The sequence below is a fragment of the Athene cunicularia genome (genome assembly GCF_003259725.1).
Source record: "Athene cunicularia isolate RWA chromosome 5 unlocalized genomic scaffold, athCun1 chr5_part1, whole genome shotgun sequence".
Lineage (NCBI taxonomy): Eukaryota > Metazoa > Chordata > Aves > Strigiformes > Strigidae > Athene > Athene cunicularia.
The window spans coordinates 41,483,078-41,508,691 of record NW_020799101.1 but is presented as its reverse complement, the minus strand read 5'-3'; the positions used below and the strand labels follow the sequence as shown (position 1 = coordinate 41,508,691).

The following is a 25,614-nucleotide window of genomic DNA, read 5'->3' as shown; positions in this document are numbered from 1 at the left end:
CCCCCCCCCTTCCCGTTTCGCGCCCCCCCAATCCCGAAGCGGTTAACGGCGCCCCCGGCTCAGCTGTTTATACCATCTAACCCCCGGGCAGGCTTTAGCCCAGTGTCGGGAGCCGGTCCCCCAACGATATCCATCAGGGGCCGCTTTGATTCTGCCCCGGCCCTAATCTCCAACACAATTGCGTTTCCTCCGGTTTATTTTTGGCGTGGGAAAGCGAGGCGGGCTGCGGTGAGAAAGCCGGGAGGCTGCCAGCGAGCCCCGGCCGCCTTTTCCTGTATTTTACACCTTGCTCGAATTCCGCCCTTTGGAAAGGAATAATGGCTTTGGGATGTTTTTCCGAGCGGAGAGGAAAAGGATATTTCACGGCGGCCCTCGCTTGCAAAGGCCTCTCCGCTGAGCCCCCCTCGGCCGGCCCTCGCGCTCCCGCTCTGCACGCGGGGCATACCCTTACCCACGCATATATCTCTATGCACACACGAGTATATATAATATGGGAGCGGGACCCCGCTCCTCTCCCCTGCGGCCGGGCAGGGGGTTCCCCATCGCTCGGGGCGGGCGGCTGTCATGGCGGTGGCGGGGGGACCTTGCAGGCGGTGTCTGGCGGCCGCTGACACGGGTGTGGGGTCCCGCTGTCCCGCAGGCTCCCGGCCGCCCTCGGAGGACTGGCTGATCAGCCAGATGTCGATCCAGCGGTCGTTGGCGGTGGGCGAGGACTGGTCGCAGGACGTGCAGAGCGGCCCGCTGACCCAGCTGCGCTACTCCTACCGCGTGGTCTGCAGCGAGAACTACTACGGCGAAAGCTGCTCCCGCCTCTGCAAACGCCGCGACGACCGTTTCGGACACTACGTCTGCGAGGCGGACGGCAGCCTGGCCTGCCTGCCCGGCTGGACCGGCGAGTACTGCACCGAACGTAAGTGCCTCCGGGGACGGAGATGGACCTGGGGCCTTCGTGGGCATCAGGCGGGGCCTGCAGAGCTCATGGAGGCCTCGGCGGGTTGAGGAACATGGCCCCGCTTGGACTTCCCTAGGCCCTGATCCACGCTACGTGGGTGTTGGCGTGGGCTAGGGACGATGCCCAAGAGGCCTTTGAGGAAACACAGCCAAAAAAGCATCAGAGATATTATTTGATGAAGGGACCTGGGTCCCAAAAACATGTCCCCTTGTCCAGTTCCACCAAGCTGGCCTGACCCTTGTTGAAGGCGTCTTTGCGATCAGTCCTTAAAATATGTTGGCTTCGACAACGCTGTAACGGAGCATTGTGCGCATTTACCCAGTAGGCACCTGGGGCCGTGTTTTCATGCTGACCTTTCCTGCCCAGAGAGAGAAAGCTGCATGCTGAGGACTTTGCTCCCTTTGGCTGCAACCAGCAACGCTGCGGTTCACCTCTGCGAGCGTTAGCAGCAGAGTGAGCTAGCAGAGAAAGGATCTTGGCTGATATCCCTGAATCAGCGATATCTATTCCAAGCTAAAATGCTAGCAGCTTGCCCACACAAATGCTTCCACCGTTCCCACTGCCAGAGGAGAATGAGACAGGTGTTGCCGTGTAGTAGTGGGAATCTTTATGGTGAGCTCGGGGTCCTGCTGCGTTTTTTCTGTCTTTCATTAACACAATCCAAAGCCACCTCCTCTTGCTCCTTTTCTAGCAAGAGTTGCAAGAGTTCATGTTTGTTGTATAAACAGAAAAACTAAAGGACAACTTGTCAAACGTTGGCTCTCCTTCTTCACTTCCTCCTGCTCCAGAATTCCCCGTGCCGAGAATTTTTAAAACAAAGCTTTGAAAGTGCAAAACTGTTTTTCAAAGTGTTTTTTAAAATCTGGCGTTTGCCCTTTAAAAAGTGTATTCTGTAGTGCTGTGTGTATTTACCTAAACATTTCTGCTTTTTCATGTTCTCTTTACAGCCATCTGTCTGTCTGGATGTACTGAACAGAATGGATATTGCAACAAGCCTGGAGAGTGCATGTGAGTAGATGGCAATTGCAATCTGAACTTCAGTTAAAATGTCACCTTGTAACAGAAACTTAAACTCTTTTCCATGTCATTAATGTTTTAATTTGACTTTTCTTTTAGCTGCCGTCCCGGCTGGCAAGGCCGCTACTGTGATGAATGCATCCCCCATATAGGCTGCCGCCACGGGACTTGTAAAACACAATGGCAGTGCATATGTGATGAAGGATGGGGTGGCCTCTTTTGTGATCAAGGTTAGTTCTGAAGGTTGTGCTTATGGCTCTAGACTGGGTACTTCTCAGTACCTGACTAAGGAATCTGACCCATTGGATCTAGAACTAACTTTCCTCATGGAAGGTACATGTTCACAGGCATCATCTTGTACCACCGCTGCTTTAGATACCAGTTCTTGTATTTGTAGTGGTTTTGTTTGAAAACAAGCAAACCTTTCTGGTAGCTGCAGTTTTTCTCTTGGAAAAAAATTTAAAGTTTTTCTCTTAGGGAAAAAACCCAGCAACCTGGATGCGTGTTGAACAGGCAAGTTTTCTGCCTGCTCAAGCTAAGTTTAACTTATTCCCTGCACAACTATAACAATTTACTAAACAGTTTCCAGCAGCGGTAAACACCATCATTTGGGCCTTCCTTATTTTGCATACAAGGAAGTTAACTCATGTGATAAGTCTGGAGCATGAGAGAAAAATCATGTAAGCAAGAATGAAAAGTACAGGTTCCATTTTAAGGTACACCAGACCACTTCCACCTATTCAACCCACTGAATCACTGAACCGTAGCCAGCTGAGCAGTCATGTCCTCAAGGCCATATATGCACTGCTGGCACTGAGATCATTCAGTGCTCGAAGCAAGCAAAGTGTTTTCAAGACAGTTATAGGATTAAGGTAGCAAAGTCTGAACTAAGCAGGAAAAGTGAAGTTGCCGATTTTTTTCTGCTTGTGGTTATCTATTAACCAGTTGTATTCCAATTACTCTATGGTATTTATAGAGACAATAAAGACTTTCTACTTGTGTCCTATGAACTTGTGTGCTTAACCTCTGTCTCTAAATGAAAAAACAAAAAAACCAAGAAACCAAACCATCAAGCTTGGCAGAGCGTTTAGACAGTTTAAACTACTAACATTCATAACAAGAGAGCACGGTAAATAAACAATAGAAGATTTCTAGTGTTTGTTTAAATCTCCAAGCCAAAACATCTTTATTTCCTCCCTGCCTCCCCAGAATGTGCCTTGGAGCACACCTCTTAAAGATGGGGCTCGCCGTTTTAGTATGTGAGGTGTTGCACGCAAAGTGGCTATAGTGCTGTGGCATGTTTTTTGGAGAACACACACTTACAAAGTACATTTTCCAACTTGGCATCTAAATCCCGTTGCGGCTAACGGGTTTATGCACACAAAAAAGGGAGACTATACCAAAGCACTAAGAAAGTTAAATTTCTGCCAGATCTCTCAAAATTCAGAGCTCACGTATTACAGCGATAGACATAGAGAAATACCTAAAATCGATGATAATCTGAAACATCTAATTATTACTGGTAATAACCTGGATAACCATCTTCAATAATCCTATTGATAGCACAATTAAAACACTGAAAATTCTGTCTCTTTTTGTTGACTAAAGTGTTTTTGAATTAATGTCTTTTCCCAGCTGTCAAAGACGTCTTTTCTAACTCCGGGTATCTTTGCAGATCTGAACTACTGCACTCACCACAGACCATGCAAAAACGGAGCGACTTGCATGAACACTGGCCAGGGCAGCTATACGTGTTCATGCAAACCTGGCTTTACCGGTGTTGACTGCGAACATGAGATCAGCGAGTGTGACAGCAATCCCTGTAGGAATGGCGGTAGTTGTACGGTAAGGGCATTTTAAATGTAAAGTCTTTGTGTGAAGCAGGATACCTTTTCAGAAATGGTTCTGTAACAACATAATGGGAATTCGATAGTACACAGGTTCATTACTGACGCTCACAACTATCATACTGAACCCTTCCCGAGAGGTGTCGGGGGAGGAAGTCTGTTACAGGAGGAGATGTATCATCTAGATTAGAACCAGTCAACTGATCCTTAGGTTTCTGTGGCAGCCATTATGAGAGCTTGGCAAGATCCAAGGTCGATGAGGGAGCAGATCTGTAAAAAACAAGCTTCTCAAAGCAAGGTTCATACAGAAATGTGCTAAATCAGTATTTTAATAGCAAATAAAAGAAAACTTCTGCTTTTTTGCCATGGGAGCATAGTGTCAGACAATGCGAGGGCAATCAGCTGAAACACTTTCTGTGAAACAGGGTTCTGCATTTTTAGTTTCCTGCAGTCTAGTGTTTCAGTGCGTTTTCAGCCCCAGTCAACGATTGATTCTACCTGTTGATAAAGACTGATCGATTATAGATATCAAATGTAATCTGATGCATGTTTAGATTAAAGCTAATGGCACAAGAGCCTAGCTCTCTTCTCCCAAGGCCTTGGACATACAGCACTTGGAAAGAGGAAACAGTTTTATTGTGATCCAAGTGGTGGCACTTACCCATGGCAAAGCAACGTAAACCCTTGTAAAGAAAAAAAGGGCTCTCACGCCCAGGATAAATGGCCTGGTCACAGCTGTGTAGGTCGACACATGCCATTCTGCTCTGGGAGGACCTTGGGGATCCCATTAGACAGTAGTGGTGTTAGTAATGTTTTTGTCTAGCTGCTGGTAGGCTCCCTACAACGGCATCTGCTCTGCTGGTGTAGCTGCATGATTACTCCTACACACCGAGTACAGCCGATTCACAGCTCTATCCCTCATAGTCCAGCCTGCAGTTATTTACACTCCACATGTCGCTTTTGCCGCATCCGAGTGTGGATGAGAAGGGACCGAACAGCGCTCGCTGCCGACCAAAAATAAGCGTGCAAGCAGCTATCCCATGGTGCCATCAAATAACAGCGGTCTAACGTTGTGTTTTGCAGGATATGGAGAATGGTTATCACTGCCTGTGCCCCCCTGGCTACTATGGCACTCACTGTGAGCACAGCGCTCTGACATGTATAGATTCTCCATGCTTTAACGGTGGCACGTGCTTGGAAAAAGAACAAGGGGCCAGCTACACTTGCGTTTGTCCTTTCGGCTTCACAGGCTCAAACTGTGAGAAAAAAGTAGACAGGTGCACAAGCAACCCCTGTGCAAATGGTGAGTCTTTTTATCAAAAAATCTCCTCTCTCTGACTCATTTGTGCTTTTCAGTGCAGAAGTGATAGAAATCCAATCTGACCTCTACTCTTCCTCTAATACATTAGTTCCTCTCCCCCAGTGTATTCTGCCTCTACCCTAATTTTAGTCTCTTGCTGGGGTGGGGGAGATTTCACTGGTATTTTCTATGCAATGAAACAGTGCACAAGGTTTATCTTGTGATGGGGAAGATGGCAGAATTAAGTAAATTAAATTGACTTTATTACGTATTTAGAAGGGGCATATGTGTAAGGCGTGGTGATACAATTAGGTGAACTAGAAGGAACTTTTAGATGTGCAGTTGTTTTGTAAGACAACCTCCCTCTTCTTGAGATAGTATAAAATGCTAACCAGGGAGGAGTCTAGGTTTTTGAGTGAAGTGCATTGCAGACTAATTTTATTTTTTTTCCCACTTTTTTTCCCTCAGATGGTAATTGCTTTTACCTTGGTCAGATTCGTGTGTGTCGTTGTCGGGCTGGTTTCTCTGGTCAGAAATGTGAGATAAACATCAATGATTGTGCCAGAAACCCATGTTCCAATGGGGGAACTTGTCATGACCTGATCAACGATTACACCTGCACTTGCTTGCCAGGCTACAGTGGCAGGAACTGTGACATCAAAACCAGAGACGAATGTGCTTCTGGGCCATGTGAGAATGGAGGCACATGCTACAGCGGACTTTATAGTGCCAACTTTGTCTGCTACTGTCCTTCTGGCTTCATGGGCAACCGTTGCGAATTGCCAGTTTATTCAGTGCCCGTTACGCTTCCTCCTAAACCAGTCCCCTGGATTGCTATATCCATGGGGGTGGGGCTGGTGGCTTTGCTCATACTGTTCTGCATGATAGCAATGGTCATCAGGCAGATGAGGATGCACCCAGAGCAGGACTTGGAGACGATGAACAACCTGTCTGACTTCCAGAAGGACAATCTCATTCCAGCTTCCCAGCTCAAAAACACCAATAAAAATAAAGACCTTGAAGTAGACTGTGGACTGGAGAAATCAAACTACAAACCCAAGAATCATAAACTGGACTACAATCTGGTAAAAGACCTGACAAGTAGAGGGACACAGGAAGATAAATACTACAAAAGTGAAAAGTGTTTAGGAGAAAAGTCTCCCCTCCGGCTACACAGGTGAGAATGCAGTCTTCCTTCTAGTCTTTCTTAAGGCCCCTCATCTTCATACCAGTCTAGAAGCAGATAAGAAAATACGGGGGAAAAAGAAACCTCAAGAGGATAACATACAAATGAGAGCAAAGCCAGGAATCTTCATACTGGAGTATGTGTGTCACAGCCAAGCGGTAGCCTTACCTAAGTCAATTAAGTTGTTTGTGCAGGGTGCTGCTAATGCAGGTATTGTGAAGGGGCATGGGAGTGGCTAGGTCAGTGGTGAAGGTAAAAAGTGACTTTCCTTGCTCAATAGATCGTGGAGGAACAACAGTTAAGGCATATAGTATTAAAAATAAATATTCTGCTTATTAAGGGGGAAAAATTATCTGCTTACTGAAAATGATGGAGTAAAAATAACTACTCATTTTCAAAATGTAAAAAAGAGAAGACTCATCCGTCTTCTGATACTTGTACTGAAAGTCTTGTCTGGGATCTGCCTGTAGCCATTACGCTGAGGGATCTGATGAGCACGCTGTTAGGTTGGACAGGGCAGAAGCACAGGAAGACGGTAGCTATTCCTTAGTGCCACTTTTCTAGTCTAATGTCCTGCCATCACGTAGAACATGTGCAACTTCATCCTCTGCACTTCCCTCCCACACCTTCACAGCTATCTCATTCCACCTTTCCATATTCATGGTAGATTTTGAGATTCAGGCTTGTCAGTAGTCAACTAATGTTCTTTTCTCTCTGCCCTGCCTTAGTGAAAAGCCAGAATGTAGGATATCAGCGATATGCTCTCCGAGGGATTCAATGTACCAGTCTGTCTTTGTGATAACAGAAGAAAGGAATGAGTGCATCATAGCCACAGAGGTAAGTAAGCACACATGTGGACAGGCATGAATTCACAAAGTAAAGGGGTAAATCAGCCTTTAGAATTTCATTGGAGAAGGTTACTCCGTTTCCAGGGATCCTGATGCTTCCCAGCATTCACCTCTCCTCTTCTGTGGCCCACATAGAACACGTGGTGGGGAAAATAAAGAAATTAGCAGCTCTGATTTTATTAAACCAGAGATTTCGAGCTTAGATAAGTCAGCGGGAGCTGAAACCACAGAACATTAGCCCATAAAAATTCAGCACATTGTAGGATTATTTCCTCTGAAATATGTAGTCAGCAAAAATGGAAATAATAATCATTCATAGGCCCACTGATATAAAGCCACATTTTTTTCCCATTACTACAATGGATAGTCTGAGTCCTGTGGAAACAGGCAAAGCTATATATTTCCAGCAGAAGGTGGAAGGTACCTCAATGTGTTAGTGGATAGACGTAACAGCCATTTAGGAAGTCTGTCATAAGGTAATTTCAACTCTCGGAGTTTAAGCTCCAGCTGTATATTCTCTAACAGAATAAGCACATCTAGATGTTGATATTATATTGAAAAGTCAGAGGACAGATACATGAAAAAGGAAGGGCCTAGCATAAAAAGACTTTAAAAAGCTGCTATTGAGGAACCAACCAGTTCCTGTAGAATTACTGACCCTTTGGAAAAAGGCTCAATGGAAGTCAAAGGCATTAACCAACACCTGCCTTCTTCCGTGTAGCCATCGTTAGGACTAGTTTCAGACTCCAGGAGGGTGAAGCTTGCTGTGACATATAGCAGTGATCTGTGAAGTCAGATCTGCAGGATTCTGTCTCCCTTGCCAGGGTGGATATCAGATGTCCTCTTGGAGGCAAGCTGGAACACAAGTCAACCAACAATATTAAAAATTTGAGACTAGGTGAAAGGATTTTCAAAGATACAAATGACAGCTAGATGCTTCATTCCCATTAACTGACCTAAATACTGTACCTTCCTTTGAAGATCTTGCTGACCAAAGCTAGACTCAGAGATTTACATCAGGCATCTCCAGAAGTGTTTGTATTTTCAGAACGACAGCCCCTGAAACCTCTCTCCACATCATTCAGGCCTAATGCTTCCGAACACAAGCTATTTAACTATACCATATGCTTTTACAGAGACCTAATGTTAGGCACCCAGATGGGTGAGCTTTCTTCCCCTCAGTCCAGGTGGAGAGGCTACTTGTCATACAGACGACTGGTTTTTTGCTGGTGATTCATTGTCTCTGGACCCAGCCAAAACCACTGAACGCTGATAGTTAAACTGCAGTAATGTCTGGCTTGAATTGCGTTGCTTTGACATACTTGGATTACAGTTTGTTAGTCCTGCAGTACTCTGTATGCTGTGCTTCCTTCTCATTCCTTATTTTATATCCTGACAGGTATAAAACTGAAGATCTGCCCATTTGCACCTCAGATTTGGTAATGCCAGTAGATGGACGTTCCTGCTGCATTGTTTACAATTCAGAACTGGATTGGACTGTTTTTAATTACATGCAACTTGCTGCTCTCAGGCGGAGGATGGAACTGGGTGAACTGGACAGACTGTGAATTTACTGAAAGATGCAATACACCTTTTTGTTTTACTGCCCTTGTTTGAAGTTTGATACCAGAAATCTCATTGGCTATAGAAGAGGGGAGGCAGAGGGAAGAGAGAGGGGTTAAAAATGTTGTAGTTTTAATTTGTTTTTAAAAGAATTTGAGGCCAGTTCCTCATGGACAGACCCCTGGCTTTCCAGGACTCTGGTTATGGGAGGTGCCGGTAGATGAGGAGGCACTTAACTATCACAGATGTTGCCATGGAAGGTGTGAAGAAAGACACATTGCTATGCAGATAATGGATACAGTATAAACGAGGTCTCCATTTTTTTTTTCTGGGTTTAAAAGTGCCTAAAATGTGTCAAGAGAATCTAACAAGCCCAAACAGAGACTTGACTGCTCTTTTTGCAGTTACCTGAACAGTATTGGGCAGGGGTGGCTGATACTGGTGGCTGATAATTCCTGCTACACACCTATTTGCGTCTCCTCTCTCCTGCTGCATGTGCTGGAGACTGTGTAAGGGGTGAGAGGAGGAAGGGAAGAGGAAGACCAAATTTACGTGTCATCTCATTTGGTGATGCTTTGGAGAACTGATTGACCCAAGCCACAGTATGGGACAGGATTTTTGTGGATTTAAACATTCGAGAAGGAAGAGTTGTGATAAGGAATGTGTACTGCCTCTTCCCTATTGATAAGGAGGAGGCGTGATCCCAGCTCTATTTAAAGCCTTACAAATGCGTTTAAAATCAATCAGCTCCTAGAACCTTTATGTGCTGAGCCATCTCAGCTGTTTTCATGCCCTTTGCACTACCAGTGGTTGTGAATAGACATTACTTTTTTCTTCTCCTTCCTCATTCTCTCCCCCCCTGCCTTATTTTGACACAAATATGGGGGTTTATGTCGTGTTTCTGAATTAGGTGCCACCTTCTACTGCAAATAGTCTCAAAATTGCAGCTGTTACTTTCTGAAGGAGAAGAAGCAGTGTGACACACACCCCCACCCCCATTTCTCCATCTGGTTGTAAAACTCCAACTCCTGTCCTTCAGCCTGGTTCCAAGTGCCCAGTAGTGAAGCACCCACTGAGACGCCCTCTGCCAAAACAGGTGGAGATTAGAGTTAGAAGGTTCTAGGCTTGTCCTGTTTCTTTCATACCCACCCACTGCTACCCGGAAAAGGGGAAGCCTGCCCCTGGAAACCAGAGGCATGCAGAAGCTCTTTTCTTATATACATATTTACTGCAATAATACCGGACACCCCAGTGGAAAGTGCTGTGACACTAATGGGATGAGACCGTGGGGTGGGGCAGAATGAGGAGGGAGGAAACAAGATCTCTTCGAAGAAACCTGGACCATGCTATCTGTGGGACAACGATATTCCTGCCCTTGTAAATCCTGGTGTTGGGCTAGCCCATCTACTGCCTTGAACTGTGCAGGCAAGACCCCTTCATAATGTCCACTACTGACCTTCTGCTCTGACCACGTAGGACCATTTTGAAGATGACCTTCAGAAATCAATAATATGGGTTTTAGTTTGTCTGTTTGTAGTTTATTTTGAAGACTAGTATTTCAGTAATTTAAAAAAAAAAATCAGAAGCACTGAACTTTCTACATTTTATAACATTATTTTGTATATAATGTATATTTATAATCAAAACAGAAGTGTAAATATGTTTATTACTTCTCATGTAATGTTTTTAATGTGATGACAAAGTTTGAATTTTATTTTTTTTTTCAAGCAATGAAAATACTTTCCTGCTACTACGAAGTTTACTGTGGTTTGTCCTTTTACCCTTCAGGTTCTATGATTCTGTGACAGCCAAGGTTACTTGAAGCCCCAGAAGTAAGCTTGTTTGCCTGCTCCCTGCCGTCGGCCCTACACTTACATTTTACATGCTAACTGCTGTCGGCTGCTTTTTATGAAGGGGTTATACTGTTAACTGATGTCAACAAAGTTGTTCAGCTGAGTGGCATTCATCTGACAGAAAAGTTATACATATTTATAGTGATATATAACATTTAAATTATATATATATTCTCTTGCTATGGAGTGGGACTGAACTGTCAGGAAAGTTATTTTTATTAATGCTTCACTCTTCCTCTTCTGTGACAACTTGTGTCATGGAAGATAAAGATTTAATACCATTTCAAAGTGTCTTAATCAATGTGCTGGCTTGGGATTCACTTACAGAACAAGATAGTACTACTATGTTTTTTTAATCCCATTTCTTTAAATACTTTCAGCAAGACCCACATCGTGCCCTCAGGTTACTCTTGCACAGCATCTACATCTACACTTGCAGGATCGTATCCTTATTTGTTTGATGACGAGGGGTAAGATTTGTCTTTCACTTGTGGGATTAGGGGGAGTTTCAGGCTTTCTCCTCCAGAGTTCCCTACGCTACACCAGCAGCCGTGTCCTCCCAGGGCATCACAAAGTCATTATCCCCCACAGCCCTTTTGGAGGACATACCCACAAAAAAAGTGTAAAAAGCACACTTGTGAAAAACACTGCCAGCAGGTTTAGTAGCCTTTGAAGCACATATATTTACAGACAATTAAATCTCTCTCTCAGTCACTCAATCAGCTAGGTGCAATACAGCCAACATCTGAACGCACAAAAGCAAAAACTATAAGAACAGGAAACCACTGCTGCTCTATTTTAAAACCAGACTTATTTTGTTGAAGTTGTTGACAAAATGCCAAAAAAGCATCTTAGTGTTGGATGCCTTTCCCATCTTTACCCAAAATAAAATCTAACCAAAATTTGCTAGTTTTTAGAAAAACACAAAACAAACAAAAAACCACCCACTAGCGTTAAAAAAAAAAAAAAACAACACAAACAAAAAAAACAACAACCAAAAACCAACACCATAACAAACTGGTTTTACTTTGTCATTAAAATAGTGCAAATAATGGTTTATAAGGGTCCTTCTGAGTTTATTATTAAGGTTACATAAATACTATTTACTTCGGATGGTTTTGTTTCTCCCTCTTCTCTTCTTTTCTTAGCAAAACTAACTTTCAAATCCCAGCCAATTTCCCTGGCTACCATAAAAATAAATCTAAGATGCAACTCAGAAATAAAAAGCCACCTCCCCCTCCCCAAACATTCACCCTGTAGAGCAAATTATGAAAAACAAGCCATTGACAAAAAGCTGAGCAGATGCTCCCTGCTTGCAGTCCTTCCTCGGCAATGTGAAATAAACCCAACAGATGCCTCTCTTAATTGAGCACATGGATTACATACACACATGCACTCTGTCCTGCTTAAAACAAAACACACACAAAAATCAAACAGGAAAATAGCCAGAGAACTCTTCCCAAAGCCTAGGCAAGCAGGAATGCTAAGACCAAAAAAGACTCAGCTCTTCCTGCCCAAAATGAGACAGGAAACTCTGTCCGTGGACAGAAGGGAGTTGAAATCCATTAAAACCCATGGACCTGATTATGTAGATCCCACAGGGTAAAGCAGGTACAACACATGCCTTTGTGTATCCACACAGGAGAGAGGAAAGAAGAAAAAGCATCAGTTTACAAGGAAATCTGTGAATATTTACTGGAGGGAGTACTGCACTATGCCGCTACCAGAATAGATCACAGATCCTACACAGGAAAAACAGAAGCAGTGCCTGCTTCCACACAGGAGGAGATGGAAAGCATATGTGAATCTATGCACGTGTGCACATCCCCAAGTCCTTGCCAAAGAAACTACAAGCAAATTAGCTGCACACATAATATGACCCGGACTTAACCCACATCTTCGATCCAAAATTTCCTTACCGAAGGCTGCTGTGCACTGGCTGCTCGTCAGCCTGCCCCCCTCCCCCCTGAGGTGAGTCCATCTCTGAGCCACAGCCTGTGAACTCACTAGGAGGAGCTCCGAGATCCTTCTGGGCTCTAAAGACTCAACCTGAATTTCAGAGATTCCACTTGAGGGCCACAGATGATGCCGGGACCATCAATATACCAAAAATACTGTCTTTCTCTTAACAAGCTTATATAGTTCTCAGACCCAACTGTACGACTAACTTCTCTCAGCATAATTTGCACCAACTACGGCAAAATTACAGCTTTGGCTCGAGGACTGCACCTAAACTTAGCTTTCAGTTTTAAAAAACTGCACAAACTCACTTAAAAGCAATGTGACAAAACTGTATCAAGAACTGCTTTCTTTGGTGTTTCCTTGCATTAGTACTTGACAGAAACGATTTCACAGCCAGCAGAGCCCTTCAGTCTAAACAATTTCAGAGCTGAACTGAGTGAGAGGGATGCTTCACTTGGGTTGTTCCATGTTCGGCTCCAGCCCTTCATCATTTACCTCTTTAAACAGTCCGCTGATGAGGGGAAACAGATGCCGGGATATACCCGGCACTATAGCACCCACTGGTGCTGAGACAACACGCAGCAGCACGGTGCTGATGCAAACAGCACAGGGCACCGAGTTCAGTGAGGCTAGTGTGGATGAGGGATGATTGTAGGAATTAGGCTTGGTACAGGACGTGCCTAAAAATGGGATAAAATGCAGAATGCATTTCATTATGCACAAAACTTGTCCAGCAACAGCCCTCAGCCTTGAAAGAGCTGCTGAGAAAGCCTGAATTAGTTATTATGCAATTGCAACCATCTAGTCCAACAGATGAAACCATCTCTGTAAAAATGTGTTTCAAGTATTTTCGTTGCTCCTCAGTCTTTTTTCATTAACTCATGCTAAAATGAGAAAGGCACAGCACAGCAGGTCACTAACAAACCTGTATTACAGTGGCGTAAGCAACAGTTACGTATTTGTGTTTGCCTGTCATGCCCTTATCTCACATCCCTTATCTCACATGCCATATTGATTGTATGCAGCAGAAATGACACTCCCAGCACAATCCAAATTCCAGTTGTGGAGAATTTACATAACTCAGTGGCCCTCTGCTGCGCTTCACTATTGTCATAACTTCAATTTTATGGCCTCTTTGGAGAGTCAACAGTAAGATTTGCCCCCGCTCCACACTATCTCTGTTTAAGTTTTGCCAGCTCAGCTCCCAGAGCTTGCAGGTAGCGATCCTGCTGGCTGGTTATGCCCAAAGCAATGAGATTTCTCCTTGATCACTCCTGCGCCTGCTCTAACCCTGCCCACTCTGCTCTCAGACCTCGTCTGGGCAGCAGTGTGACTCAGCACCATAAAACAACCCTTTCTCTTTCTCCTCCCTCTACTGGTCTTACCACCTCTGTTGGCCTTGCTGCTCTTCCCTTGTGCAGATTTGGAGCATGCTTCTGCAGCACAGTTGTCTGTCATGCTGCGGATTCAGGACAGAACTCTCTGATTCACCAGGTAAATTATTGTGTACAGAGCAATAATGTCAAGTGCTAGAGCAATTGTTCCACGCACAGCATTTGATTCTGGGAACCAGCACGTAACCTTGTCCCTTCCCTTTTCAATCTTGATGGCAGACTGTCAACTTTTCCCAGAGGTGTTCCCTTCTCCACAGATGTATCAGCTGTGCTCTCTGATGAGCTGTTCAGCCCTTGGGAGATGCAAAAGGGGAAGAGACACAGCGTTGATCTGTTTACAAGACTCATCCATCAGTCACCAGACCCAAAGGTCTTCACTGCCTTCCAGTGACCCTCCACACATGGGCCAAAGGACTCGGTGGTGACAGGCTCTGTGCAGCTTTCCAGGCTGCAGGAGTGCATGCCTGGGCAGGAAGAGCAGGTAAAATTCAGAACCGCAGGACATGGAGTGGACTGAAAAATAACTCCTGCTCTCCAAGTCTCCATCTCATTGTCCTCCCCCCTGACTGGGACACTCAGGGCTTCTGACTGACATGTCATGTGAGAGAGGAGACCTAACAGCTAAGGCAAATAGAGTGGTCTGCATCTGGAGAGAACATAAGCCTGGATGCTATGTGACCTGCATAGCACAGATGATCCCACAACTAGTTTATCTCTCTCACACACCACAGAACAGTGACGGACTTGCCTCTCACATTGGTAGCAGTGCAGTACACAACTATCATAGAAAAATCCTTCTTCTTTCCCTCTGCCAGAATCGTGTTTTTCCTCCTGCCAACCAAGGTGGAAGCAGTGGTCAGAGTCCATCCAACCCTGCAGCCAGCCCACCCTGCAGGCTGCTCTGCATGAGGACCAGGTCCTTCCCAGGAAGAGTCCCAAGGTGTAAAACAGCACCTTGTTCATAATCATGTTTTGCAAATACACAGATAAATGAGGAAAACATGCTGTTTGAGGAGAGACTGTTTGGTGATGGCATCTTTTATCTGTGCTTTATGACTTGTCGAGTTATTGCTGGCATCACAGTGGTTTTGTTGATTGTGTTTTTAACTACCTGCCTAGAAGGTCACAGAGGCACCATGTCTGGTTTTGTAAATTAAATTAAACCAACCTATATTTGACATCCAAACAGATCCGCTGAGAGTTTGGTTTATAGCTGGAGAAGCCATCACTGGTCAGAACAGGATTCGACCATTCCTGGCACCATGCAGGAGCACTGACAATTCCTGTTCTTGGGTACACAGCTCCCACGATGGTTTGTGAGGGGGGTCAAAATTCCTGGTGCAAATATGAATGATTGTGTGTTTGAAATTCCTCTTCTATTAACACTGTTTAATATTTGCCTTACATTTTCTGCATTGGCAGAGAATGCCAAAGCATTGCCAAAGCCTTTTTGTTCCTGCCCATAAACTCATTTGTTCTCTGGAACTGAAAAGAAATACAAGACAATCTGAACAAAATGTATCCGGGGGGTGAAAAACCCACACAGGATAAAAGTGTGATGATTACAAAAGAGATGGCCCTGCTCTAATCCCCTCTTTCAATTCAGCCCACCAGGTCCTGGTGTTAGCTTCTTCATCAATAGCTTCTCCTCCTCTCATGTCTCCTTGTAGCACAGAAGATCTTTTCTTCCTCCAGACCCCCTCCCTTGACGGAGTTTACACTGATTTTCACTCTATTAATGGTATTTATGTTTGTCGTAAGTTGCTTAGGAGGAGGTTTTTGAAGTTCTCCAAAACTCTAGATACCATTCACAATGCATGGGCAGGTTTCTGGAGACAGAGTTCATTTACATCCTAGGAATGGGTAGAAATGCCCATGTGTTTATAATTACAAAAAGCTCCTTTTTCATGGAGATTGCATGGTTAAAAAGCCCCTACGTCAGATACACATTTTTCATAGGTGAAGAGGAAGAATTTCCTCACCATTCTGGCAGTTGCTCCACAATCTGCTCTCAGTCATCTTCAGCAGATGCAGGTTTATCTCACCTCACCACAGCCTTCCAAGCGTGAAGCGTCTAGTTTAAGCCAACCGTGCAGCTCATCTAGGGTTCACGGAGAAAGGTAGATCCTTCCAGTGTTCTCCCCTGGAGAGGCATCTGAAGTAATTGGGAGTGAAGGGTGACTCTTGGAAGGGTCAACACCATTAACTGAAACCTGACAGCTACCTTTAAGATGGTTTGGGATGTGCAAGACCCATCCTTAAGCGTGAATTTGAGGAGCAGGCAATGCATCTCTGAAGGGAGCAGGATGCGGATACTTAACCCCTTCATACTCTCGAGAAAGCCTCCCTTTTGACAGCTGCCTGTTCCCTTCTCCCGCCATGCAAGGTGGAGCTGTTAATGCCAACGTGACTCAGAAGGACGTTTTGAGGACTCGTTCATACCCTTCAGACTCCTCGCGGCTGCAGAAGTGCAAATAAGCCTTTGCCCGTCTCATCTTATTGTTTAAATAGCTGCCCAGTGTAAACAGCATCTGTGCACAGCCAAGGGTGGTACGCGGGCACGGAGGCAGCCGTGGCTCCCGCCACCTCCCCTCATCGCAGAGCGCTGTGCCCCTTGAGAGTGAGCCCAACCCGGCCGCGCTGTGCTGCCATCATCATCGCTTCCTGTTTGTTACCTCACGACACCGTTTCCTGTTTCCTGCCCGATTACGACCATGCCAACTGTTTTTCCCAAGCCTGAACCAGCTTCCCAGCACCCCTGTTTTCAGCTCACACAACAGTACCCCCACCGACAGCGGCCTGCTGGGGAGGGCTGCTGCAGGCTGCCGTGAGGAGCACGGCCTGTCCCCGCTGTGAGGGACTCACCTCCTCAGACACCCTGTGTGTCTCAGGGATCTCTGTTCACCCAGCAACCTGGCACTGACCTGCCTAAAGCAGATGCTGCGGGAAAGCATGTAAAGACATCAAAGTACAGGGGATTAATGCTGTCTCTAGTAGCTGGTCCCAGTGGCTAACTACCCCCATGGTAGAAACGTTTCCCTTTCGTAGCTGAATTTGCTTTCAGCATCCAGCCACTTCTGGTTATGCCTTTTCCCGCTCTATTTAGGGCCTTTTAGTGTGTGGTATTTTCTCTTTACCTATAATCAAACGGTGTCCCCGGTCTTGTTTCTGTACTTGACGCAGCTGAGCCCTTTCAGTCTCTCCCTGAAAGTCACAGCCTCTAATGCTGTGGTGACCACAGCCTCTAACGCCGAGGTGAGCTCCCCGGCTCAGGTGGGAAGAACACCTTCCTCCTCTCTACACCCCTGTGTAAGCACCCAAAGACCACATGGACCCCAGAAGGGGTCCCTTTCCCAAACCCCAGGAAGACTGCTGCCTCTTTGCCAATTGCCTGATGGTGTATCAGAAGTCCTAACAGGATCCCGGAGATCTTTTGGAGACAGGGAGCAGTCTACAGGCTGGCAGAAAGCAAATGCTCTGATTTTGAAGGAGGTGGGGGGCGGGGACACACAGGGGAACAACCTGCATTTAATAAAAGCTCACACCAAAGCACATAGGAGCCTCCTAGTAGCTGTTATGTAGCTCTGGTCTCCGCCTTTGCTTGCTCTCCTGCAGGCACTGCAGCAATGACCTTTCACAGACAGATTAAGCAAATCCTCTTTAGTGTCCAGTACCCAGTTCAGGGCCTGACCCAGCTAACACATACTACCAGTTACTTACTGTGTCAGGTCATCACCTTTCAAATATAAAGAAAAATAAATAGCCTTTGCAGACACATGCCAGAGGCATTTGCCCATTTAAGCTTAGCAGAATGCCAGTGAAACCATGAGCTGGCACTTTTTCCTCACATCTCACCTAGAGTAGGGGAAAAAAAAAAAAAAAAAGGACCCCTGTTCCTTCACCTTTTGCCTGCCCTATTTAAACTGTAAACTATTTGAGGAAGGAACTGTGCTTTGTTGGAGCTTTTGTAATATTCAGGTGCCTCTGAAACGCAGTACAGGAAAGACCCTGGACGTCCTGAACTGCAGAATGAAGACATCAAAGTGGCAATAACTAATGTACAAGAAAAAACGAAAGCTGATTTCTCTAGTTGACCCTAAATGAATATGACATATGCATGCTTTGAACTGGCAGTTTTCTTACTAAAACACATATGGAAATCAGACTGCACCGCTATGAGTGGTCCCAATGCAGTATAAAGCTTTACGGCTATTCCATTTGAGTGGTGTTGTCAGAAATCTGAGCAGGCAATGAGAGCAGGGCATTTTCTGTACGTCACCTTCATTATGGACTGTCCCACCATGAGTAACTGTGGGGCATGCTACTGGGAACAGGCTGGAGAGGAGCAGATCGTGCCACACGAATCCAAACTGGCAGCACGTGGGAGTGGTGAGAGCTCTGGTGTTGAAGGAGCTCTTTGCCATGTACCAGCTCTTGTACTCACATTTTGTCTTTGGAAAGCCGAGTACATTCATCTGTGCCGGAGGGCAGGGAGAGCAGCGGGGGAAAAGGGAGTGAGTATTTGCACCAGTTCCAAAAGCCTCACACAGGGATGGGCACAGGCAGTCCTACAGTCCCTCCAGAGCCAGAAATACAGAATCCCTGACCAGCACTGCTTAGCCAGTAGAGGTCTGTAGAGCAGTCGCAGTCTGAGACTGCAGCTTTGAGGCTGTGAAGGCTCAGGGTAGGTGGCAGACTACATCTGCCTGTCACAAGAAGCACCTTGACAGAGTAGAACTGTAGGGTCTCTTGTATCTGAAGACACAGCAGCGCTCTGTCACTGTGCACTCTGGCTAGTGGGGAACAGGGCAGTGGGGCTAACGGAGAGTAAAACACCTTGTGCTGCAAGGCACCGTTACTGTGAGCAAGATTTGGGGCTTCAGGGGTAGCTTACTAATATCGGGAATACAGGAGCATCATTGCACAGCCACAGATTGAAGATGTCTGGCCAAAGTCTTTTTTTCACAGTTAGAAGGTTTTGCACAGCTCTGGGACTGCAGTGGTAAGGTCACAAGTGAGTCCGTAAATAAGAAGCCTGTATCACCATGGGAAGTGCACTGAGGCACTGCAGAATGCTGCCTGCAAGGACAGTTGCCAGGCTGGAGTCCTGGGAAGGGGGTGTGGGGCATCGAAACCCGCGTTACAGTACAGATAAGGAGTCAGAACGGGACCCTGCAGCCAAGGGGGTGCCACTCAGGCATCTTCAATGAGACTGAAAGCTAATGTCCTCTCCCAAAACTGTAAGAGACGAAGCAAACTCTACACTTCGAGAAACCCAGGGGAGTGGGGAATTTATAACCTGGCCTTCAGTGACTTTCACCGTGCAGCATCTGATGCGGCACACCAGGTAGCGCACATTAATTCAGCGCCGGCATGCAGGGCCAGGAAGGGCATCTCTCCGACAGGCACTGCTCATGTTTCAGCTTCAGCCTGCAGCTCCACACAAGGAGCGTCACTGCAGAATAGCAGCAGGCACAGGGAGAAAGCAAACATTTCTCCTCGGTATCAGATTCCCACCCCAGGACCCTTCTCTAATGTGCTCCCCTGGCCACAAGCAGGGTCCCTGGGCTGCAGCTGTAGCACCAGGAGTTCTTCAGCGTCATCAAGCAAACTAACAAACAAAGAGGTTTGTGCGTGAGACAGCAAGTTGCATCTCTCCCCAGCCTGCTATCACAAACCTGACTGAAAATAGCTGAAGTAGAAGGCTGAGAAGCAGCCATCCTCCAGTCTGTGCCCTGAGTGGGCAGAAACCTTTCTGATTTTCTCAGTTGTCTCTTTGCTTTAGGGGACACCTGTACACCTGGCTCGGCAGCACGCTGGGGTCCCTGGTACCACTGGGAGCCATCAGGGAGCCAGGGACCTGCTCCAACGGACACACCCACCCACCCCCAAATGGCAGCCTTCGAAGGGCAGCATTGTGCTTCTTGTCAGAGGGACACTAGCATATCAATATTTAATCAGTGCCACTAGGGCACAAAGGAAGAGGGGCCGGGGAGCACAAGGCTTTGGAAGGTGTGCAAGAGAGGCAGCACATGTGTCTGTGGGACTGCAGGCTCCAGAGCCTGACTCCCAGGGCAGCCTGGAGGCCAGGGGAGAGCAGGCCATGTGCTTCTCCAGGACTGGTTAAAGATCAGAGAGTCACAGAATCCTAGAAAGGTTTGGGTTGGAAGGGACCTTAAAGATCATCCATTTCCAGCATCCCTGCCCTGGGCAGGGACACCTTCCACTAGCCCAGGTTGCCCAAAGCCCTGTCCAACCTGGCCTTGAACATTGCCAGGGAGGGGGCAGCCACAGCTGCTCTGGGCAACCTGTGCCAGGGCCTCACCACCCTCACAGGGAAGAATTCCTTCCTTATATCTAATCTAAATCTACCCTCTTTCAGCCTAAAACCATAACCCCTCATCCTATCCCTACACCCCCTGATCAGGAGTCCCTCCCCAGCTTTCCTGTAGCCCCCTTTAAGCACTGGGAGGCTGCTGTAAGCTCTCCCCGGAGCCTTCTCTTCTCCAGCTGAACACCCCCAACTCTCTCAGCCTGTCCTCACAGGGGGGTGCTCCAGCCCCCTGAGCATCTTCATGGCCTCCTCTGGAGCTGCTCAAGCAGGTCTGAGTCCTTCTTAGATCAGAGGCCCCAGAGCTGACTGCAGTGGGGGTCTCACAAGAGCAGAGCAGAGGGGGAGAACCCCATCCCTTGACCTTGACCAAGATGTGTCACCCTGTCCTGTCAGGGACTGGCACAGTGAGTCACCTCTGCAGCATTGATGTTTTGGGGTATGGCTGGTTGGCTTTCAATTTCTTTTTCTTAGGCTCACACACACACACTGGAAATGATACTAGCAAAGGGGCAGTTAAAGTAGTTTAAGGGATATTTGTAAGCCTTTGCTTTACTTTCACTCCAGCTCCTGTTTCATTTCTGCAGGTCACCTCCTTCCTGAGAACAACTAGCTGCAGCTCTCCAACCTTTTTGAGTCATTTTCCAGCAAGGCAAAGGCATTCAAGGGACTGCTGTGCAACCCACAGAAGACCCCACCCCAGACATGCAGAGATCAGTCATTTTCCAGAAGAAGGGTAGATGCCACCCTTTATATCTTTCTAACCTAATTGTTGACTTCCATAAACAACACCTTCATATTAATGTTGTTAGTCCAGCCACCGCTCTGTGTCCTGCAGCAGTTAATGCCACAGGGTTGCACTTGACAGATGAAAGGGAAATGCCTCTTCATGCAGGCGTGCGGCTGCCTTGAGGGTGCTGAATAGCCCCAGCTGTAATTTTCTAGGGCTGAGTGTTTAGGTCCAAAATGCCTTTGCATTACCCTGTGCAATATTTGATCACACGTCTTGTGTTCTCCTCTTGTTCTCAGCTGTTTTTATCTATAAAAAGCATTGCTGAACAGTTACAGCTTGCAATTTTCTATAACCTGGATGGAGCATGTTCTGGAGTGTGAAGAGAGCTTGTGCTAATAGTACAAAGAACAACTGGTCAAGAGACATAGAGCTCATTTTTTATTTCTCAGCCAGCTATCCTACTAATGTAATTGCACTGATGCCAACAGATTACATGGGTGTGAAACAGGATCACAGGAATTCAGGGTTGAGCATCTATTCCCTCTCTCTTCTCCCAGCTCCTACTGTTCAGGCTCTGCATCTGCTCTCTGCAGAATTCACCCTCTTTCTCTGTCCCTCACATTCCCCGTCAGGTATTGCTATCCACTGTAGTTTACAGCAGATGTTTGTACAGTGCTTTGAGATCCTCTGTGGGTGGAGGCTGCGTCACCATTAAAGACAAAAGCCTCTCCTCAGTTCTGCCCTCCACCTTGCTGACACTGTCACCTTTCAGAATCTGCCCAGGGGAATGGCACAGCTCCTGTACTGACACAAGCTGAAGGCAATGCTGAAGAGCCTCTTTTTTTTTTGGCTGCAAAACCAGGCTGCCACACCATGGCGCTGTAGGTCCCGTGGGCACTGCGATTCCCCCACCCTGAGCTGAAACACATTTATACTGAGGAGACAGAAGAACTACTAGAAAATAAGAAGGGTTGGTCTAAACCTGCTGCTTCACTGAGTTTAAAACGTTTCAGTGTGGGTTCATTTTTTTGCCTCTTCCTCCCCGCATCTCAACAAAAAGACTCAAGAACTTCACACAGATATTTTCACACGTAACACAGACATCTTTACAAAAAAGAGACACGAGCTGTGCCATGGAGGACTGTTTTGGTGCATAGCTGTTTCTGCTTGCCTGGCAGGTGAGCCATGGGCACGTTTCCCATTCACGACTATCTCCTTCAGAGAATGGTTAAGCTATGCTTTCGCTGACATTTTCCTCTGGGGCTGTGGGGACTGCTCAGGGGACGAGAGAACGTACACCTTAGTGCTGTTAAACAATCACATGAGTCTTTTGAATAAGCCGGTAAGGAATTCACCCTTCAGCTCATAATTAAGTGTATTATATCTTTATTACTGGTGTACTATGGGGTTTTCAACAGGCCATTTTGACTGCCGTAGGACTCACGTTCTCCAAATTGTTACAGATGCCACACAGAGACAGCAAGATCTCCTGCACAGCTTCTACTGGGATTCTTCAAGTACAAGACACTGCTCAGTACAGAATCAGCTCTCTGTACTGCTAATGTTCACTTAAAAATTCACCTGCCATGGAGGGTATTCACAGAGTAAAGGGAGACACCATCTCTCCCAGCTATGATTTACCACAGACACATGCATTAAATAGGTGCTTCTTGGAGTGCACTCCAAGGCTGGAACAAGAAAAGTGGATGAGATGTGCATCAGAGGGGTTTTGGTGGTAGTGGTGGTTTTTGTTTTTCTTTTCAATGAATACCTCATTACTTCCATGCTTCCTTTTCATATTCCAAGTCAGCAGCTGCTGGTGAAGTTTGAGAATGACCATGAAGGATGAACCTTTATGCTCTCTGGACTGCAGAGGAGCTCACTTTTGATCTCTTTAAACCTACCCACTCACACTTTCTTGCAGAGAAATTCCTACTAGCTCAGGATGACATTCCTGCCAGACTCTGAATGTCATCATATGGAGATCTGCTCCCACACAGAAGGGTGCAGAAAAGATGATGTGCTAATGAGCTACCTTCTTATCCCTGCTGTCAGTTCAGTGACTCTCCCTCCTCCTCTTCCCTTCCCCTGAACTGCAAATGTAATTGCTTTCCAGCAGCACTGTGAAGAGCCCGGTCCATCTGCAACTCTGGAATCTCTCCAGAGGGCAAAGTCTTGGCTTTGCGTTTCAAATTATCTTGTCTTTTCTCTAGAGAAGAAGGAAGGAAATACTAACCAGGGCACTGATGCAGCCAGACTGAGCAGTTGAAATAAGGCCAGCATCCCTTTTGCCATCGGACTACCCAGGCTGTCCTCCTGCCAGCGCTCAGCAGGCCAGCACAAGCCTGTTGCCACCATGTCACCAGTACTGTTATTCTGCTTGGCAGTGTAACTTGTGCCTCCGAGCCTGCTCCCCGCACGTCTTTCTCAATACATTACCTAGCACCCAGCAAGTGATATAATTTCTAACACAGAATGGATTGCCCAATGCTTAACTCATCTCCCATGTTCCATAGGGAACTTTACAATTTCTGCACGCACAGGGCTCGGGCACAGGCAAACGGGGTGCTCTGACATTGCTCACACTGGCTGCCACTTAAACTTGGGCAAGCCACTTTCCCCTCCCACTCTTCCTAGGTGTAAAGTGCAGCTAATACTTACTCATCTGCCTCTGAGAGGGATAGTTAGACTCAATTAGCTGGTGTAAGAAGAGTTCTATGCATTACTAGAGGACACTGATGCAATGTCTGAGCTTGCTCAGGCAAGAAGTACACTCAAGGCTAGAGGCAATGAATACAGCAAAGTCAACACTATGGTTCCATGGTACTTGTGGTCTAATGAGGGCACAAAATCATCTCAAGTGTCATGGTTATCAGCATCTTTCTTCCACATCATCTCTCCATACACAGATTTGAGCTTGCTGAGAGTCGAATGGTTCTGCTTAGGTTCCTTGGAAATGTATGAGGAGAATGAGAGATCAGCAAAGGAAGAAAACTAAGTGAGAACCCTCCGTAGGAAGAGGAGAAATTTGCCTGCTCAGTGTTCTTACAGGATCCATAGGTATAATATTTGACAAACAACAGTATCTAAGCAGTTGCTTTAATTTCTCTCATACAGAGGCAACATACCAGAAAAAATATTTGTCAACAAAAATTTAACAAAAACCAATGATGCTTTCAAACGGCATGTTCCCCAACTCCCTTGTTTGTGAAATCCATGCCAGCCTTTCTTAGCTTTTTCAATTTACAGGGACATATTGAGAGATTAATGCTGGGTTTTGCCCTGCCATTGTTTCTGAGTTTTCCATTTATAGCTGCTTTTTGACTAGCCTGGCCACTGACTATGAAATTATTTGTTTTCAAATCCAAGCACAGAAAAACTGGGGGATTCAGCTTGTAACTATTTTGATCTGATGTCTTCTTGGAAAAGGCACATGTGGCCACCAGCTGGCCTTCCCCACTTCAGGGCTCTTTGGATGTTCCTTACTGCTAATGCTCAGCCATCTGATGCAACCTTTGCTACATATATCACCAACACTGTAACATGCCACGATGACCCTTCCACTCAGGTGCCGAGGCCTCTCGCCTCACAGTGCGTTCCAGCATGAGCAATATGGAAAACATGAAGCTATTGCACAACCATACCATGACACCTTTCTTCCATTACCTCCAGCACAGCATCTTGCAATTCCTTTTTAATTGCTCTCATAATCTTCCTCTACCACATATATACCTACAGAACAGCCAAAAATAGCTCAAAGAAAACAGGCAAATTCTGTTACTGGAAAGTAGCTGAAGTTTGACAGAGGGGTCACTTCTTAGGCTGAATGTTTCACAGAGAATGCTACGGAACCTAGTTTTGACTCTGCTTCAGTGCAGAACTCATCGTCTTGACAGAACTAGAAGACCTCACACCTGCTGATGTTTGAAAGAAGACACATGGCAGAACTATATTTATGTTCAACACACACCAAGTCACCCTGGATGGAAGAGAGGAAAAGACTCAGTTCTTGGTTTAGATTTGCTCTCTCATAGTCCTACTGCTGGACTGCGAGAAGTGCAGTACGTAGGCTTTGCATTAGATGAATGGAGCCCTCTTCAGCTACTCCATCACCTTGCAGCAAGATCTAAATCCTTGCTGCTGTTGCACTTAACCTGCCTAACCATGTATTCTTCACACTTATTCATGGCCAAACCCTTGACATGCAACAGCTGCCTGCTCCTCTCTCCTCTGTCTGCTCCCCCATGGAAATCCAAGGGCTGAGAAATCCTAGGGCTCTACTGTACTGCTTGGCACTACATGGTAAGCCAGTTTAATGAGGCAGCAGGGAAAGAGGAATGCTTGGGGGTGGCTGCGCACTCTGAACTGCTGTGCCATCAGATGTTAGCTTAGCCTGTTGAATAGCAGTTTGCTTGTCCTGCTCATTTAGGCTAAAATTACATATGCATAACCCTGCCAGCAGGTCTGGAGGGACAGTGAGAAGATGGGACGGACTGAGAGCAGTGAACTTTCCCACCAGCTGGATCTAGAAAAGGACAGCTGTCCACAGCCTTTGCTCAAGGAGATTTCATATTATAGGCTCCTATTTCAGCACAGCAGGTAATGAAGTGGGGAATGGGGGGGGGGGG

The 25,614-nt window shown here is 46.2% G+C and overlaps 1 protein-coding gene across 2 annotated transcripts; it reads left to right on the top strand.

Annotated features, from left to right (window-relative positions):
- Positions 1–37: 37 nt before the first annotated feature.
- On the top strand, positions 38–10,458 carry DLL4 (delta like canonical Notch ligand 4). Of its 2 annotated transcripts, XM_026849970.1 has the most exons (8): positions 40–910; positions 1,900–1,960; positions 2,069–2,199; positions 3,645–3,814; positions 4,900–5,119; positions 5,585–6,293; positions 7,031–7,139; positions 8,550–10,458. In XM_026849970.1, exons 1-8 carry the CDS (start codon positions 565–567, stop codon positions 8,553–8,555), a joined length of 1,752 nt encoding a protein of 583 aa, XP_026705771.1. In that variant the 5' UTR covers positions 40–564; the 3' UTR covers positions 8,556–10,458. The 2 variants fall into 2 exon arrangements, with proteins under 2 accessions (XP_026705770.1, XP_026705771.1); XM_026849969.1 differs by lacking the exon at positions 8,550–10,458 and having other exon boundaries at positions 38–910; positions 7,031–8,543.
- Positions 10,459–25,614: the final 15,156 nt, after the last annotated feature.

Bases quoted from the DNA above. Each gene is read 5' to 3' on its own strand.
- DLL4 (XM_026849969.1), top strand. From the start codon at position 565: ATGGCGGTGGCGGGGGGACCTTGCAGGCGGTGTCTGGCGGCCGCTGAC. The intron at 2,200-3,644 runs GTTAGTTCTGAA...GTATCTTTGCAG, and splicing joins TGGCCTCTTTTGTGATCAAG to ATCTGAACTACTGCACTCAC. The intron at 3,815-4,899 runs GTAAGGGCATTT...TGTGTTTTGCAG, and splicing joins GGAATGGCGGTAGTTGTACG to GATATGGAGAATGGTTATCA.